This window comes from Lissotriton vulgaris, chromosome 9, assembly GCF_964263255.1.
Source record: "Lissotriton vulgaris chromosome 9, aLisVul1.2, whole genome shotgun sequence".
NCBI lineage: Eukaryota > Metazoa > Chordata > Amphibia > Caudata > Salamandridae > Lissotriton > Lissotriton vulgaris.
In genome coordinates this window covers 860,896,614-860,914,408 of record NC_141697.1, presented here as the reverse complement: position 1 = coordinate 860,914,408, position 17,795 = coordinate 860,896,614, and the positions used below count along the sequence as shown (strand labels likewise).

General features: G+C 43.6%; 1 protein-coding gene across 1 annotated transcript in view; it reads left to right on the top strand.

Moving 5' to 3' along the window:
- LOC147692375 (cytochrome P450 2G1-like) overlaps positions 1-17,795 on the top strand; it is a 484,584-nt gene that overhangs the window by 203,059 nt on the left and 263,730 nt on the right. The window contains exon 4 of the mRNA XM_086939525.1: positions 13,377-13,537. Coding sequence (XP_086795651.1) covers positions 13,377-13,537 — 161 coding nt within the window. The remainder of the gene's footprint in view (positions 1-13,376; positions 13,538-17,795) is intronic.

The window sequence follows — 17,795 nt, the reverse complement described above, 5'->3', positions numbered from 1 at the left end:
TATACAGACTATTTGATGTCTGTGTACATGGTACATGATAGTCCCATCCTCCACCTTTGACCGTAATCCTGCAATATTCCAGGAGATCAGGCTCAAAGTTGGTGGGTTGCTTTTTGGGGGTTTTATCTGTTTGTTGATTGCTAGGAATAGCTGGGTCTTCAGGGATTGGAGGGGTGTCTGGGAATGGCAGGGAATCAGAAGTTTTTGGGGAGTGCTCTTCTGGCTGTGGTGGTCAGTCGACACACTCTAGGCCACTATACATATTTGTTAGAGGTAGACCGTTCCAGCCATCCCAACGTGGGGGTTCTCTATAATTTCTCCACTGCTCTTGCCCTCTCCATTCGTCCCTTTCTCTGCCTCGATGATGAGGGCCTACTGTATACCAAGGTCCCTCTATTTGCGAGGGGGCATCTTGAAATGTGGGTGGGTAGAAAAAATAGAGACGTTTTATTCCTCCCCCACCCGTTTATGGTATGGCCTTCTCCTGAGCAGATATGTTCTACTATTCTGGGGTCCTCGAAAGTTATTAGGACGCAGTCCCCCTGTATTGATTTTCTACCATGACCGACCCAAGGGGCTCTTCTGACCATCAGGATTCTGGTGGAGCAGTAGGGGGGTGGTGGTGGGCGATTTATGCTAAGCCAGTGTTGTATTTTGTTTTTTAATGACCAGTTTGGTTCGTGTTTTTGATCCGTGAGCTCTGGTACCCCTGTCAGTATAGCAACAAAGGGACTCGCTTCTGGTGGAAGTGTTACTGGTCTTATTACTGGCCGTGTCTCGCCCTGTCGTTGTGTTTCTCTTGGTCGGTGTGATTGAGGTTGTTTAGTTGAAGGTTGTGTACTTTTTGTAGCTGTGGTATTAGAAGTACTGGGGGTGCTATTATTTCCTGGTGGGATTGTTGCAGCTACAGTACCTGATGATTTAGTGTTGGTTGGAATTGTAGCTAAGGATTTCGGAGCTGTAATAAGTACAGGGGTCGAATTTTTTGCAGTAGGTATAGAGGTCGAGTTTTTTGTTTGGGCCACAGAGGTTATGTTTGCCGGTTTTTGTGCTCCGGGTTTTTGTACTTTTCTTGAGTTTTGTTCGCAGTTTGAAGCAGAGTTAACTTTTACCGAGGCTGAGAGTTCTGCTACAGCCTTTTCTAATTTTACGAGGGTATCTTGGATGGGTGAGAGGGATTTATGAAGAAGATTTTCAATTTTTTCCAACAGGTCAAGATTGTAATTACAGTCGGTTTTATTTATTGGGGAGTCCTCAGCTGCTATCATTAAATTAATCGTGGGTGAGACTTCGTGATGTATACTCACAGTATGCCTGCTCTGGTTACCCAGCAAGGGGGGACTAAGTGTGCTTCCTACTTCCTCTGTTGCGGATGGAGTTTGTTTTTTCGTTGGTATTTTATTTGTCTCTGCAAGGTTCTTTTTCTTTTTTATGGCTCCCTCCCTCCTCCCTCTTTCCTGTCTCACCTCCTCTGGTGTGGGGTGTGGAGCTAAATCAGGAGTTTTTTCTAAGTCGGAGTCATCTATCAGTTGGGAATCTGAGAGTTGTGACACCGATAGATCCACTATATTTGGGAGGCTCTGCCTGTTGTTAATCGCTCCCTCGCTATGTCTCTGGCCTTTGGGGGGAACTGGTGTTCTAGCAGTTGCTATGTGGCCCATTGAGGATCGTCGGGCCTCCAGGAGGTCTTGGGATACTCTCCGTTCTATAAGTGTAATGCTCTGATCTATAAAGGTGTTAGCCTTGGTTATAAAACTATCTATAGGGCCTGTTAATTTTCCTTTCTTTGCTGCCGTCTTGCTTCTGCTTCCTCTTGAGGACATATTTGTGCCGGTAGGGATATTGAGTAGGGAAATTGTAGGCTAAAAGTTAGGGGGGTGGCCCAGCCCGGCTCTATCCGGCCTCTAACGGCCTAAAACGGCCCGCTCTTTGCCCGGTCTTAGCCCGAGCTGCGACCCGCGCGCGTCCCGCGTCGCGGGTGAATTGTTGGTAGTTATGTTGTTGTCGGTGATGGGCGTGTCCGTGGGCGTTGCCGCCGGGGGAAGAGGAACCAGCTGAGCAACGTGATGGTTGCTGGTCCTCGCAGTCCCCCGGCTTGCAGGTGATAGGTAATGCCCAAGCCTCGAACCCTTAGGACTCCAGCTGGGAGCGCTAGACTGACGCTGCCGAATGCAGGTCACGCTCACACCAGCGAGTCCTCGGGGAGGCAGCAGTTAGATGAGCTGAGAGCTTTGAAGTTACGCGGACCCTGGCTCCGTCCTCAGCGCAAAACAAGCTGCAGAATTCTATGAAGGCGAGTGAGTGGTAATAATAAGAAGCCTTTCCCAGACCAAAAGTTAATCGGGCGGAGTGCTCAGTAAGTCATAGCAGCATAGGGGAGCACGGAAATGCAATAAGTGAAAGGGCCATCAAAGACAGGATTGTTTATAATGTCAGTACCTTTAGAGACACCCGGGGCAATCCAGTTGTGTATTCCAAGTCCAAGAGGGATGGCCCTGCCCTGGCTCCTCCTGGCTTTGACGGGCACGGACTGCGGGAGGCGCTGCGATGTTTTTAAGCGCCTCCGAGTGCTTGCTGATATTGCTGGTAGTGCACGCCTCTCAGTGCAGGCTGGGAGATGTAGTTTACTGGCCACAAAGCAGCCCCCAGATACAGGAAGCGCGGCCGTCGAGAGTTGCGGGTCGCAGCGCCAGAGCCCCCACGGTGGACCAGAGTCAGCACAGTCAACCCCCAGGGGTAGACCTGGGGTCGAGTAGGCAGCAGGATGGAGAAAAGTAGCCCAGCTCTCCCAACAGAGATGTGAGTCGAAAGATAGCGAAAAACAAAGGAGAGTTTCCTATTGGGCGCTAGAGGGGGACGCAAAAAGTCTCTCAAGCTGTTGAAGTTTGTAAAAGATGCAGAAGGCGTTTCCTTTCCTGTGTAAATCACAACCAGAAACGTTTTGGATCACTAATGCTTACATCTGTCCGAGAGGCTGTGAGAAGTAATAAATCAATTTCCTTCTGCTCTTCAGCTTGGGCTCTCAGCTACATATCAACGCAGAAGAGAAGAATCCAGCGCTGTTTCCCCTTACTTTCGCTTTGGCTCATAGGGCATACTTAAGGCACACAGATACTTTTTTTTTTATAAAGTCCAGCTTAATTTCTCCTCACCTTGGCTTGCCTCACCTCTTTTTGCCACTTCTGCTGCTTCCAGTACCGCTCAATATATTTTTCCCCCCACTAGCTGTGTGTTCTCCAATCCTGGCGTCTCTGCCACTGCAGCTTTAATAGAGAGGCTCCCGAGGGAGGCAGACTGGCTCAGCTCCGTTCTCTCCCCCAAGCCGGCGCGCTCCCAGTCCGGTCACGCTGCTCTTGTTCCGCTCCAAACTGGCCAAAAACCACTTCACTGCCTTGCCTCGCCTCCACCAGGAGAGCCGCCCCGGATCGCCGCCTGTGCCACTAGGTCCGCATCGGTAGCGGCACTCGCCGCCCGAGAAAAGCAATCCCGCCGTCAAAAGCCCCCGTATCAATTTCCACGAGGGCTGCACGTCAACAGGTACAACAGGTATGCGGCACCTCAACATCATGTACATGCCGCCATTGCTGGGGGCGCAGCCAGGGATAAAAAAAAAAGTGTTTTACTTGTCTTTTTACCAAGGTTCTAAAGAATTTCATGCTGATTTGTCAAAATGTACCAAACTTTATTAGCAATCCAAAAATACGCGTTGAATGGAATGCAAGTTATTACCATGGTTGAGTGTGGGAGGGACCATGGCTAATGAGAGGCAATGCTTCGAGCAGATAATGATGTCTTCCCTTCCTCAACCAATGGTAAGAAATAGCATTCAAACAAACACTCAGAGCATAGGCATTCATGATTTATGCCTTTTATTAAAGTACATTTTTTTAAACATACTTTAGCAAAATCAAGTTACCTAGGATTAATTTTGTGCATTTTGTGCGGAAAGGTAAAATAGAGTTGAACAGGCCTTGCAACTACAAGAGATTTTTTCTTCATGTCATGTTTTTGTAAATGCATTCTTAAATGCAGTTTGTGAGGCAGTTAAGCATGTTTCCATATGTGAATTTCACTAAACTAGGATAGTAACAAGACATGGTTTTTAGTGGATTTAAATGTTTGCACTACAATGTGTGAATGTGCCTTTATTTGTACAGATGCTATAAACTAAATAACATGTTGTTGATTATACCTATATCTGGACGGTTTGTCCAGCAGGAGTCTTGTGGGACTCCGGTGGAACCATAAATGTAAAATATTCGTGTTTTTGATTGTCAGAGAGAACTTTTCCTCCTATCAGCCTTTTTGGTGCCATGGGACTGGTACTGGCTCTGATTGGCTTGCCCCAACTTGAAGAAAAAGCGTTGGCCTGTGAAGGGGGCGCTGACCTCAGGTGGGGATGCAGAGTTTATGATTTGCAAGATGACGGGCATATTTGCCCAGTGAAAGTGAGGGAATCGAAGGAAGCGGTAATTAGGTGTGGGGGCGCAAAAACTGATTGTTGCACAGGGCACCACCAGCGCTGAAGCCGGCCCTGGGTACTAGTTCCACATGTCTTGAATTTGTTAAAATATAATGCAACAGGATAGGAACACCCTAAACTCCAGAACTCCTGATGGGGAGTGAGCCCAGTTTGATCCAACAACATTCACACCATGGCTACCACGGTAGTCTCGTTGAACCCAGCTTGGCCTTCCCATCCTCAGACAGGCTTCCACAGTGTTATGGTACAATGGATGTGAGGCCACTCTCAGCACCCAACCTTCTGTTGTGTACAACTGAAGGCGGCACACAGTGGAGGGTTGACTGCATGGAGGAAGTTGGGCACCAGGCCTGGCCAAATGCAGGACCCTGCAACCACACAAGGCCTTCATTTAAGATTAAAGTGACATTGTAGTTAGGTGATGTAATAACATAAAACGAATGTTTAGAAAACAAACACTGAAATTCAACTGTTAATTTTTCGCTGAACTAACTACAATGTGTATCCCCACCACGTGATGTCATCAATGAAGTCATTATCATATCATCAGTGACATAATATGAAAGGACGTTGGCAAGGTATGGTGGGAGTGCCAGTTATTGTTAGCTCAGTACATTATAACTGTTTGATTTCAGGTTATTTTCTTTTTAAACATTAGTGTGTATATTATTACAACAGCTAACTGTAACATCACTTTAACTTTTGCTTTTTTCAATGAATTTCTAAGGGATTTTTTTTTCAAATAAATTAAGATTTTATTACCATACCTAACTATAACATAACTTTAACCTTTTGCTATTTGAGTGGATTTCTTCTTTTTTTTAAAAATATATTCATCCAACTTTCTCACCTTACACAGTTTTTGGCTGTATGTGGCCGGATGTTGGATACCGGGCCTGGTCTGCAGCCATGTCCTGCAACTAAACCCCTGCAGGAGACTAACACCCCACTTCGCATGCAATGAGGCCCTGTGCTAAAACTACGTGGGAAACCAACCCCGTATATAGAGTAAACAGTCGTTTTTTGTTTTGGAAATTGTTTTGCTGGTTTTAACCACTGCTTTTGTGCATTTTGTGATAATATTTAAATATGATTTCATGTTTTTGACATTTTTAATTTTTTTAATATTGTTTTAAACTTTTTTAACTGCTTTTATTACTTGTTTTTTTATGCGTTCTGTGGGCAGATGCTGTTCCACAGCCCTTACATATATTCTACATATACATATATTCTTTTTTTAAGTTCACCGCAGGCAGCAACTTTATTACAGAGTATGCAAAATGTTCCAAAATCCTTCATTTTGTCATAATTTCTTGCTCTACGTTGTGCAGCACTTCCTCCAGTGCAAAGCCCTCGGCAGCTTCTACAGTCCAATGGTTCCCATTGAATACTGTCTTCCCTTTATAGCGTATCTTCTGGCCTAAAGTAAACTTCACTGCCTGCAAACACATCTTTTTCTTCACTGGCTGGAAGTTCAAAAAACTGCTTCACCAGTGATTGCTTCACTGATCTTGCTTCTTGGGGTGCTGCAGAAGTGCTTGGGAGAACACTGACGTCATCGTCTTCAGGCAGTGTACCTCACATGGGCTTGGTCGATTAGGCACCTGCTTTATGCTGATCTCCAGGTTTGACTGAGGCTAACCTTTCTACGGATTGTATTTACGAAAAAAACTGTCTCTGTTAAATACCAATCCAGTAATGGTGATTAGCAGGATGATTTGAGTATGTTTCGAAAGGGTGTGGGATTTTTTATTGTGTAGTGACTCCTGAATGACCAATGTTCTATTTTTATTGGCCTCCCCTAGGTACTCTTGCAGGACCCATAGAACCAATGAAAAAGTCCAGTGGGAATCCCACATGGGCTTACATCCACTTCTGAGTCAGTGGGAGGGCTGCAGGACCCGGTACCTCTAAAAAAAGAAAATGTGTTCTCAATCAAGGGCGAGGTTTATTTAAAGTTTGAGCTTAGAGGTTTCATTACAGGACCAAATAAGAAAAGTGTCTTAAGGGTCTTAGTTTTAGTTGTCTGTTTGGAAATAGAAACAATTATGTTGTTTCTCATGTATGTCTATTATTATTAGCATATGCTTATAGTTTGCATAGCAATCTATAAATACTATTAAAAGGTCAGTCTACTGTTATGCATGCAAGCTAAACACAGATATCAATAAGGAGAGATTTGGACTATAATGACTATAATAGCATGCTACAGAGAACTATAAATTATAAGAACATTCTGATCTATAATGACAGACTGTCCCTTTATACCCTTGCAGCATCAGTGATGTCATTAGTGATGTTATTTGAGATGTGATCAGTGATGACATAAATGAGGTAACAGAACATGTCATGAGTGATGTAATATGTTAGGTCACAAGCAGTGCATGGCGGGGGCCCAGTTATAGGTAGCTATGCTAACAATAACTAGTGAATGTCTTTGTTTTTTGTAGATCAAAACGTTTTGTTGGCACTGATATATTCTCCTATCTATAATGGCATGTTAACCTTTGGTTTTTTCAGTGAATTTATAAGTTATATTTAAACAAAATCAGATATTTGTTCTCAAAGTTACCTCTGACTTTTTTTTACCCTTTCGTTTTTTAGTGAATTTCCAAAGTAAAAAAAAAAAAGTAAAGTAATATTTAACTACCATATGTAAAGCCAACCTCTGCTCTACACAGCCTTTGAGGCAGGGGAACCATGGGATTGACAGGACTGAAGCACAACAGATTATCAATGTACTCCAACTCCATCAAACTCTAAGTGATAATTTTCTTTATTCAACATTGTTGAACTAAACCTTGTAAATGGCTGTAACATTGCTAACCTATTTTTGTTTAACAGCACTACTGGAGTCCTTATTCGTTCCCACGACTATTAAAGAAAGCTATTTTCCATTGGCTCTACATCTTTCACAGGCCACTTTCATCACCAGCCCTCCTCCCTTCCTGCCTTTACCTTTGCTGCTATTACCTAGCCTCATGCCCTGTTCATGCAGACAGCCTGTTTTTACCATGAGTCCTTCAAGTCAGATGTGAACTACATACAAGTTTGCCTCCACCACTCCATCACTTATCTGACCAACCCAAGTAAACAGAGGATAAGAGCAACGTATTGGGGCATATGCCTTGCTTTGACATGTTAGGGTGGTTAGATAAAACCTTGGGCCAAATAGCTCACCCGCAAGCAGCCTATATGTTTGGCTTAATTGTCCTCATCACTCCCTTCTCATCTTTCTAAATCTATCTGCATCATTTTCCTCAGGATTAAAGGTTCACTTTGGTTTCTCTAGTAAATCCCATTCCTGAATTGCATGCCATCTTTGTTACCGACTAAACCATATCATCATTTTCTTTGGTGCCCTGCACTCTGAAAGAATGTTATTGCCTTTCATTTTCATGCTGAGCAGAGTCTATTAAAGGAGCTCACTAGCTGAAAAGTAGACTCAGTAATGAATGTTGATGTCACAATTGCATAAAGAAGGTTGCATTCCCTCTAGGTTTTTGGAGCATGATGCATAAACATTGTCACAAGGATAGGTGGGGTGCCGTGGTTTCTCTCATATTTGCAGCTCAGCCTACCTGGGTGGATCTGAAGAACTCTTTTCTACTAAGTCTGGGGTTGAAAAGGTTTTGGTACTCATCAACAGCAGCAGCTCCTGGAGGGAGTGATGCCAGGTGGTGACGCAGGGCGGGGAAGGGGGAGGGTGGGGGGTAGTAAACTCCGGATTATGGCCGAACGGATGTAAGTATACAAATAAATAAATACAACTAATTTTGTTGCACGCGCTGCATCACCAAATGCGATGCAGCGCGCGCAATGACATTTATTTTATTTTTTATTTGTATACTTACAACCATATCAGCTCCATCCTGACCTCTGCCAACAGAGCTATTTGTTCCGCATTGGACAGGCCTCTCCGTAGATGCCGAATTTTTAGATTTTAGAGTGCTCTGTAGTGTAGAGGGCGCCGGAAAATTGTCTGGCTCGACGATGCCAAAAGACCCACTTTCCTGGCTAATGACTTCAAAAATATCTGGCTGAATAAAGCTAATCTCAGTTCTCTCTACATCGTCCTCACTATTTGGGATGGCAACTGGAGTTGGGTTTGTACCAAGTCCAATTGCAATCCTAGAAATTCTATATATTGACTTGGGCTCAGTATGGATTTTTTTATTTTTACCACAAATATGAGGTCTTGCGGTAATTGGACTGATCAAGAGAGATGAATGAGTATGGTTTGAGGGTCCTGACCCATGATGTTCACATCATTCAAGCAGACAATAGCCTTACACCCCTCATTCTGAGGGATTTCAACATCCATCTCATTAGCTTGGTGAAACACCATGATGCCAATGGGCACCGACTGAAGGGAAGGACTTTCAACGCGTAGCAAGTGTCTTGCCAGAAAGTTAAATAGCCACTCTTTATCTCCAGATGGACTAACTAATCTTGGTCCTGAAGGAGATCTTGAAGGAGATGGATGGCCTCAATCTTGAAATTACAATACAAAATTCAAGCGTTGAACTCCTGTAAATTCAGCACCATTCTGGACCCCCTAGCAAAACTGCACTGAAGGAAAAACTGTGATGGGGAGTTCCCTGACAGATTGACTCTGTCCTTAAGAACTACTGCATCTTGCAATCTTTGAAAATGTGCTCTTGAAGGGAAACATGCAGTTGTCGCAGGGTACAATGTTGGTGTGGTGTATTCTAGAACTCCACTGTGTAACCTTGGATAGTCTCCAGGACCCATATCTCTTATGATAGCTTTCACAAATTAAATTTGAAAAACTGAACTCTGCCCCTCAAAATCACCTTATTTGGAGGCACCACTCTCCCCTGTAAATCTGGCATCTGTTCCTGAATGTGCTGTTCCTTGATAGCTTTCTCTGTTCAACCATTCACAGCCACCTTTCAATATGGACATGAAGAAGGTGCTGCCTCTTTGAACATCATACACACCTCATCAGCCTTGGGATGTATAAACCCTTTGGAACCCTTGAAAGGAGCCACAGCAGAACACACAACCTTAGAAAAATCATTGCCTGCCAAAAGGCTTGCTTTGAACACTTTTTAGGGGAGATTTAGGCCTTGTCCAGGGTGTTGAAGGTGGTCACACATTTTTGGACGTCTCCCAAACCTTTTGCCTGATTGCCTCACTTTGTGCTGATCTGTTTTTGTTGGCCTTAGGACTCTGGGCATTTGACAGTTGCTAACCAATGCTAACGGGTATGTGATCACTCCCCTAAAATTGGTAACATTAGTGTATCCACAATTGGCATATTTAATTTGCTTATAAGTTTCTAGTAAAGTGCATTATATGTACCCAGTAAAATAAATGCTTCCAGTGGGCCTGCAGGACTGATTGTGGCACCCACTTAAGTAGCCTTTTAAAACCTGTCTCAGGCCTGCAACTGGAGAGCCTGTGTGCAGTTTACACTGCTGTGTTGACATGGCATTTACAACTCCTTGCAAAGCCTTAAACTGCCTTTTTATCTCAAATAAGTCAGCCCTAAGGTAGGCCTTAGCTAGCCCATACTGCTCTGTAATTAAGTGGTAGGACATGTTCTTTTTTAAGTTTTAGATGTCCTGGTAGTGAAAAACTCCCAACCTTATTTTTCACCACTGTAAGGTCTACCCCTCTCATGGGTTAACATAGTGTATTTCTTGTTACTACTAATACATATAATTCCTGATTGAGAGAGAGTGGATCTGTCATGTTTGGTACCAATGGACATGTAATATTAAATCCTCTTTAATGGTAAAGTTGGGTTTAGGAGTATAACTTTAAAAATGCCACTTTTAGAAAGTTTGCATTTTTCTGCTTTTAAATCCTGTGTGCCTGCTGCCAGTCTCAAATACATTTTGAGGTTGTCGACAGCTGGGCCTTGTGCATTCCAGCCAGACAGCCACACACAAAGGGAGCTTACATGTGACTGATTGGCCATCAATATCCTGGGAGGGAGGAGCTGGGCACAGCCTCACAATTACATCTGAATGGGCTGTGTCCTGTTCCCATAAAATGGACTGCTTAACCCCCTGTAGTGAGTCTGGAGTCATGGCTGGAAAGGGAGGGCCTCTGTGCATTTTAATTCCCGTCTTTGAAGTCTCCCCAGCTTCAAAGTCTCCATTGAGTATAAAAACTGGACTTCTCACCCTACCAATTCAGTACACTTCTGGACCTGTGGATACTCTGCCAGGAAGAAGGACTGCTGTGCATGTAAAGGACTGCCACTTTGATGGACTGCTGCTCTGGAAAAAAACATTCTCCTGCGCTGACCTGTCTGCTGCCCTCCTTGCCTGGATGAGAAGGACTGGACCTACCCCACTTGAACCCAGAGCTACTCCAAGGGCTTGTCTGCTTGCCTCCTGTTGGAAGTTTCAGGGACATAAAAGACTTCATTCCACTCACCCCATCTGAGAGTCTTTCCCTGCCATGTGGTACCACTCCAGTCCTGGGTCCTCGTAAAGGGTGTTAAAGGGCTGCATCTGCAAAAACCCACACATTTCCAACATTGAGCTGCTCAGGACCCGAGCATCTCCTTCATTGCCGACACTAGTTACTGCTGCCAGGATCAAGGACACTGCATCGCTGGCTGAGCGGCTTGATGATGTCGCATCACCTACATCAGAAGGTTTTGATGAGGGAACATCTCCAACTTGCATGGCTCAGAACCAACGCATCGCTTACATCCTAAGGATCAATACTGACACATTCTGTCCAGCTGCTCCTCACATCTGGTCCTCAACGTCGGTGCAACCATAAACCAAGGCACTGTTTTCAGCAAGTCGTGACCCGTATGTGGGATGGGGGATGTATGCCCCTCACTGCCACTTGTTATGGGGGCCTTAGTCAGCATATCTTTGAGGCTTCAGTCTTTTTTTCTTCTACCCACTGCCATGCTGGCCATTTATCCTCCTCGCCGATGCGCTTCCTTCTACCTCTCTTTTCTTTCCGCTTCATCGTCCCCTGAGGGGGTCCCCCTCATGGGTCTATAGGCAGGATCACCTTTTCTGCGTTAGCATTGTCTAACAGCTTTCTAGGCCAGGGTCCTTCACAGGCCAATTCACTCTGTGGGCCGCTTGTTCCACCACCAATCCTAGCATCCCCTGCCGGGACTTTAGATAAGGTGTGGGATCCCCTTTTGTGCTGGATCCTTCTAGATGTCACCAATCTCCCTGACTGCTCTATGCTCTTCTATTCATAGATCGGGCCCCATTCATCCTCCTATGCCCGCCGATTCCTTATCTCCTGGACTTCCACTCCCTTGAACTAGCCCGCTGTCTTGGAGTCCCAGGCTTCCCCTAGCACTCCTGTCGTATGTCCCGTCTTTGATCTCCTGGGCCATCATGCATGCATCACGCTATCCCCTTTCCTTTCGGCATTTGCAATGACCCAGTACCACTGTAATGCGTGGGCATCACTGTTGGGGTTCATCGTATTTCCTAGCCCCAGACTCACAGTGTGTTACCCTTCAGCCTGGCCCTCCTTTTAATTCACAGCCCCTCAGGCCTCTCCACTAACCAGGGCACTTGCTCAGTCCCTGTCCGCCTCTTGATTTTCCTCTGGGTTCTTCAGCTCCCGCACTGCAGCTCTGATCGCCAAATATGAAGCCATATTCAGCCCCTCACCTTCTGCCTCTCTTACTATCACAGATAACGCTGGCTTGGATTCTCCACTTCTCTGTCTCTCATGCGGTAGCTCCGATGCTGCCAGTGTTCCCTTTCCTCGGATCTTGACGTTGCCATCTGGGGTCCCCGGGCTGCTGTATTGCAGTCACTGTCGCCTGCACTTCCCCAGTGTCACCTTCTGCTGCCTGCACGAGCCGACGCTTGTCACTGCTGATCCTCCTGAGCTCCGCTGTCTGATCTCATAGTGGAAGTCAGTCCTCCATCTTTGTCCGCAGCTTGCGGAATCTGCCCCGGATGCAGATACAACTTCTCTTTGCCCTCTGCGCTCAGGAAAAGTCACCCCCTGCTTTCTCGCTGCTGTCACAATCCTTTTTGAGGACTTTCAACTAGTTTTGGCAGTAAAGAGTGGCTCGTCCGGCAGATGGGAGCGGGGGGACGAACTACACATGTCTTACCCAATCGCCATCTTGGCCACCGGTTATTTGGTTTTAGATGCGGTCTGTTGCCGCTGTTAGCCTGAATATGTATTACCAGGGGCTACTGAATAACTCTGCTTTCAAAGTGCAGAGGGGATGCGCATGCTTAGCCCTCTCCATTGAGATAGAGGACTGCAGATGTCTGACCCAACCACCATAGCCGAGCTCCCCGATCCCACCCCGCTAAATCTCTGAGTCAGCCGGCTCCAAGTGGAGAGCGCTCTTTTGACCTGTCATTAAGACAATGGCAAAAAACATGCAATAAACACTGTAAAAAAAATCTCAATTATCTCCATGTCGGGTACAAAGGTCCCACCATTTGCCCTTAAGAACAAATGCTGAAAAGTTTGGAGGTTGAGATAAAAAAAAAAATTCTCATGAGAAATATATGTAATAACTAAAGAATAAAATAGGCTACTTTGGCCACCCCTATTTTTATTCCCCGCTGGTATAGTTCAAGATGTCAGCCTAAAATGAGAAGCCACTGTGAGTTTGTGTGTATTTGCTATAAACTTTCTGGATGATATCATTATGCAAATATATCTGTATAAATTTTGTATTGATTAATGTATCTATATGGATGGCACATGGATTATGGTTCCCTTTGCATATGGATGTAAAAAATCATATTTTTTCAATGTTTATTTACAGAAAGCTTTTCGAATTGTAATTAGAGACACATTTCTGCAAAAAAAGACTCAGTAATTATCCTGCTGACCTTTTTGAAATCCATCATTCCCACAGTACCCCCAGCATACTCATGTTTCTCTTTCAATTTACTAGGGGGTCTCTGTGAGCCATCTATTGGCCTTGATCCAGCTGCTGCCAATGTCATATATTCTGTCATTTTTGGTGAACGGTATGACTATGAAGATGAGGAGTTTCATACCTTACTGAATACGCTTGTTGATGGATTTCTCATTTGGAGCTCTATCTGGGGAAAGGTAACCTTAAGGCTTAAATAAGATTCTGAGCTTGATTGGAAAACATTAATATTTTGTTTTGTATATCATTGCCAAGCAAGGGATTCTTTATTTTGTACTTTTGCTATGTTTCACTAGGATGTATTTAATTACTATGCCTTAAAAGCAACGCACACTAATGACACATTTGTTATTATTATCAAATCACACTTCCTAGACTGGCAACCAAGAAATCTAGGGACATATTTACAAAGTGAACACACAACACAGTGCAATACAGAACAGCACAGCAATTCATTTTGCTGCTCTGCGTTGTGTGAATGGCAGAGAGCAGAAAGGTGCTGCATCCATTTCATTTCATAAAGCTTTATTCGGAGCATTTGAAAAACATGTCCATAAAAGCACAAATAATACAGACATTTCATACAATTTCATAGAAGAGAACACAAAATATAAAAATATGGAATTAACAATTACAGACAATATATATACAGTACAGACCACATATTACGAAATATCCAGAGGGGGATGGAATAAATATTTAAAAATATACATATATTTTAAAAACACATACTTTTCCTGGCGCTAATCGCTTTAAGCAAAAAGGATGCAGTAAAAAAGCAAATGTCCAGATGGTTCAAGTTAAAAATCAATTACATAGCCTCCTTAATGTTTCTCACTCCAAATCTAATGAATAATGGCTTCAAGTAGAATTTCCGTAACTCAATGTACAAATCACATGTTAACAAAAAGTGCTTAGTGCTTTGTTCAGTTCTATTGTCACATTTACAGGGACCAACAGGGCGCATTTTAATGTTAGGACACGCAACCAGATAATGTACTATACCCATCTTCATTCTGGTTAGTACAAACTGGTGCGAGGTTCTTGTCACCTGTGAAAGATATGGACTAAAACCAGTAAATTCATTCATGCTATTGTATAGTACACAAGTAGTTAACTTAGAATCCTCTAAGAGATGCCTTTCATTACAATGATTTAAAAAGATTGTTTTCACATTAGATTTGGGGATTTCCGAGAGTCTGTAGGGGTCCATTAACACGTTGATCCCGAATAATTTTTGTACACAATCAATAATATATTTGATCCAGGGGATCTTCAAGTGTTGGTCCAGTAAAAGGCAGTCCTTAATAATTGCTCTATTCAATGAGGTACCATCACTGAGCCAGATAGAGCGCCACAGTAGTATGGGCCTTAGCATGATCAGATCGTTTAGCGCTTGGATCCCTGTTTCGTTGTGAACCAAGGAATTGGAAGTAGACTTGGGTAAACATAAGAGCTTTTTCAGGAAGAGGTTCTCCTCTACCTGAAGGCTCTTGGCAGATGACACACCCCAAACTCCTGCCCCATAGAGGGCAGCAGAAAGACATTTTGCTTGGTAAATATTTAACATGTCTTTAATACGTCTATTCCCCAGTTTCTTGGCAAACAGAAAGACCCCATTGGCACTCCTAATCATCTTAGTTCTGACCACCTTGTGTTCAGTGGCCCAGCTCCCATTATTAGAAAAGGTAATTCCCAAATAACAAAAGTTATCCACCTTTTTCACTGGTTCACCATCAATAATGTAGTGGGTTTTACCTCTTCTTTTAACTTTTTCAGGACAGCATTCCATTACATAAGTCTTAGCCTTATTAATCACCAGTTTCCTATTCTTAATGAAGGATACAAAACAATCCATTAAACGTTGGAGACCCAAGGGAGTCCTAGACAGTAGCACTGCGTCATCCGCGTAGAGTAATACAGGTATGTTAAAGTTATTGACTCTAGGGGCATCTGCAGCGACTGCCTGCAGGGCAGATTCGACCTCATTAATAAAAAGGGTAAAAAGCAGGGGTGCTAGAACGCACCCCTGTCTGATACCCCTTCCTATCCCAAACTTAGTAGTACATTCCCCGTTGGGTCCATAGCGGACGCTGGTGCGAAGTTTTTCATACAGTCGGGCTAAGAATTAAATGATTCCTTCAGGGGCACCCATTTCCAGTAATTTTGCCCATAATATTGCGTGGTCTACCAAATCAAAGGCACTACTAAGGTCAGCAAAACAAAGGTAAAGCGACCCTTTTTTCGCCTGGGTATATTTTCCCAATAATAGCTCTAAATTCAGACACTGTTCTATAGTACCACGGCCTTTCCTAAAGCCAAACTGACAGTTACTTAGTATCTCGTTTGATTCTGCCCACTCTTCTAATCTTACAAGGAGGACCCTACTCATAATTTTAACTGATGAATCCAATAAGGATATGGGTCTGTAATTTTTAGCATCCCCCGATCTCCTTTCTTGAAAATAGGGATGATTATTGACTCTTCCCAAGTAGACGGTATATTACAGCAAATAGCTGTGTTAAAGATTTTGGTAAGCAGTGGGCCCCAAATATCTGGCGCGGTCTTGTACACGTCTATGGGAACGCCATCTGGCCCCTGAGCCTTACCTCCTTTACTAGCTCTTATACTAGCCATAGTCTCATTGATGGTAATATCTAAGGCTAGGATGGGCCATCTATCACCATTGGTATCTGTTAAATTGCTAGAGTCAAAGATGTTAGAAAAATGCTGGATCCACGAATCCATGCTCACATTAGAAGTGAGTTCTGGGACCTTGTCATCTTTTAGGAATGGGCTATTCACCGTGGACCAGAACAGGGTACAATTATTCGTGTCTGCTGCTTGGGCGAGATTATCCCATGCTTCTTGCTGTAATTCAGCTTTTCTACGTTTTAGGGTCGTATTAAATCCCTGTCTAAGTTGGACCACCAAAACTTTGTCCCTTGGTTTAGCTGCAAGGGCCTCTTTAAGTTCCTTCCGGGCATTGGAACAGGCATGATCAAACCAACCCCTTGGGCACCTTACTTTAGACCCAGCCTCTTTAGTAAACTTTTTGTTGATGATAGAATTGATACTGTTAAAGTGATCAATACTGTCAGACGAGGTGTCTTCCTGTTCTAAAATTGCTGTGATATCCATCAGACAACTAGAGATAATGGAATCTGATATTACAGCAGCTTTTTCTCCTTTCCACCTCAGTCTATAACCATTCTGTCTATGGGGTTCAATATTATTGATAATACCTTCTTCACAGTCATGATTATTATCCCAGAAGGTTAATTCAGTGCTCAAACAGTTATGGTCACTCAACATAATATCTATCACCTTGGGCATCGGGCATAGCGGGGCAATAGTTGATGACATGCATATAAAATCAATAACGGTATTAGCGCCCCTTCCTTTAAAAGTTGGAATATTTCCACCCATGTCATTTTTAGCATTGTCCATGATTTCCAAATCATAATGAATCATAAAATTATTCAAAGTTTCCCCGTAGGTGTGATGGGGAAAATGGACTTCAGCTTCCCCCTGTCGGTTATACACACCACAAACCTTCTGGGTAGATAATGGGCACACAGGTACATTAAAATCCCCCACAAAAATAAATTCAAATGCACTATTAAAATTCCTCACAAAATTATTCACTGCCGTATCTAATTCATTAATTGCTATATGTCTAGTGTTTTCAAAAACATTGTTATAGAAATTTATCAATAGAATGTTTCTGCCAGATTCTTGTGTAAGCCATAAGATTTGCGTATGCGCCCCCACATTAACAAATTTTTTCACAAGAATGGGTAATTTGACAGAAATTAACACCAACAAACCGGCTTTAGCTCTACCATGAATTGAGGGCAATGCTGGGAGCTCATAGGACACATACCCCTCAATGCCTTTGAAATTTTTACTCCAGGTTTCCTGAAAACACAGGATGTCAAACAAATACACAAAATCATTCCAGCCTAAGGCATCCTCCTTGGCCGTAATTCCCGCAATGTTCCAGCTAGCAATGTAACAGGTAATCTTTTCTCTTTCTTTGCTAGCATTTGGCAATTCAACACTAGATATGGGCATGTTATTCTCTATATTAAAAAGCTCTATGTTAGGTATAAGGGTTGGGATATCTCCCCCAGTCAACGTACAGTTCAAACATACAGTACCCGTTTCTTCAGTTAACAAAATGACTTCTTCATTAGGAGTACTAAACCCTAGATCCCTAGGAGGTTCAATCTCATGTCAATCATTCTGGTCTAGGTGACTCAGGGACTGAAACCTATTCTGAGTAGGGACCTGGTAAACCATTCCGTTATCATACAAAGAGGTGTTACCAAATGGTACAAATGGGTTGGGGGTATGTGTTAAGGGAACATTCCCCCCGAACATAGGGTTCCCCATATGCAGCGGTGGGGTGAATGGACCATTTTGTGGGCCAAA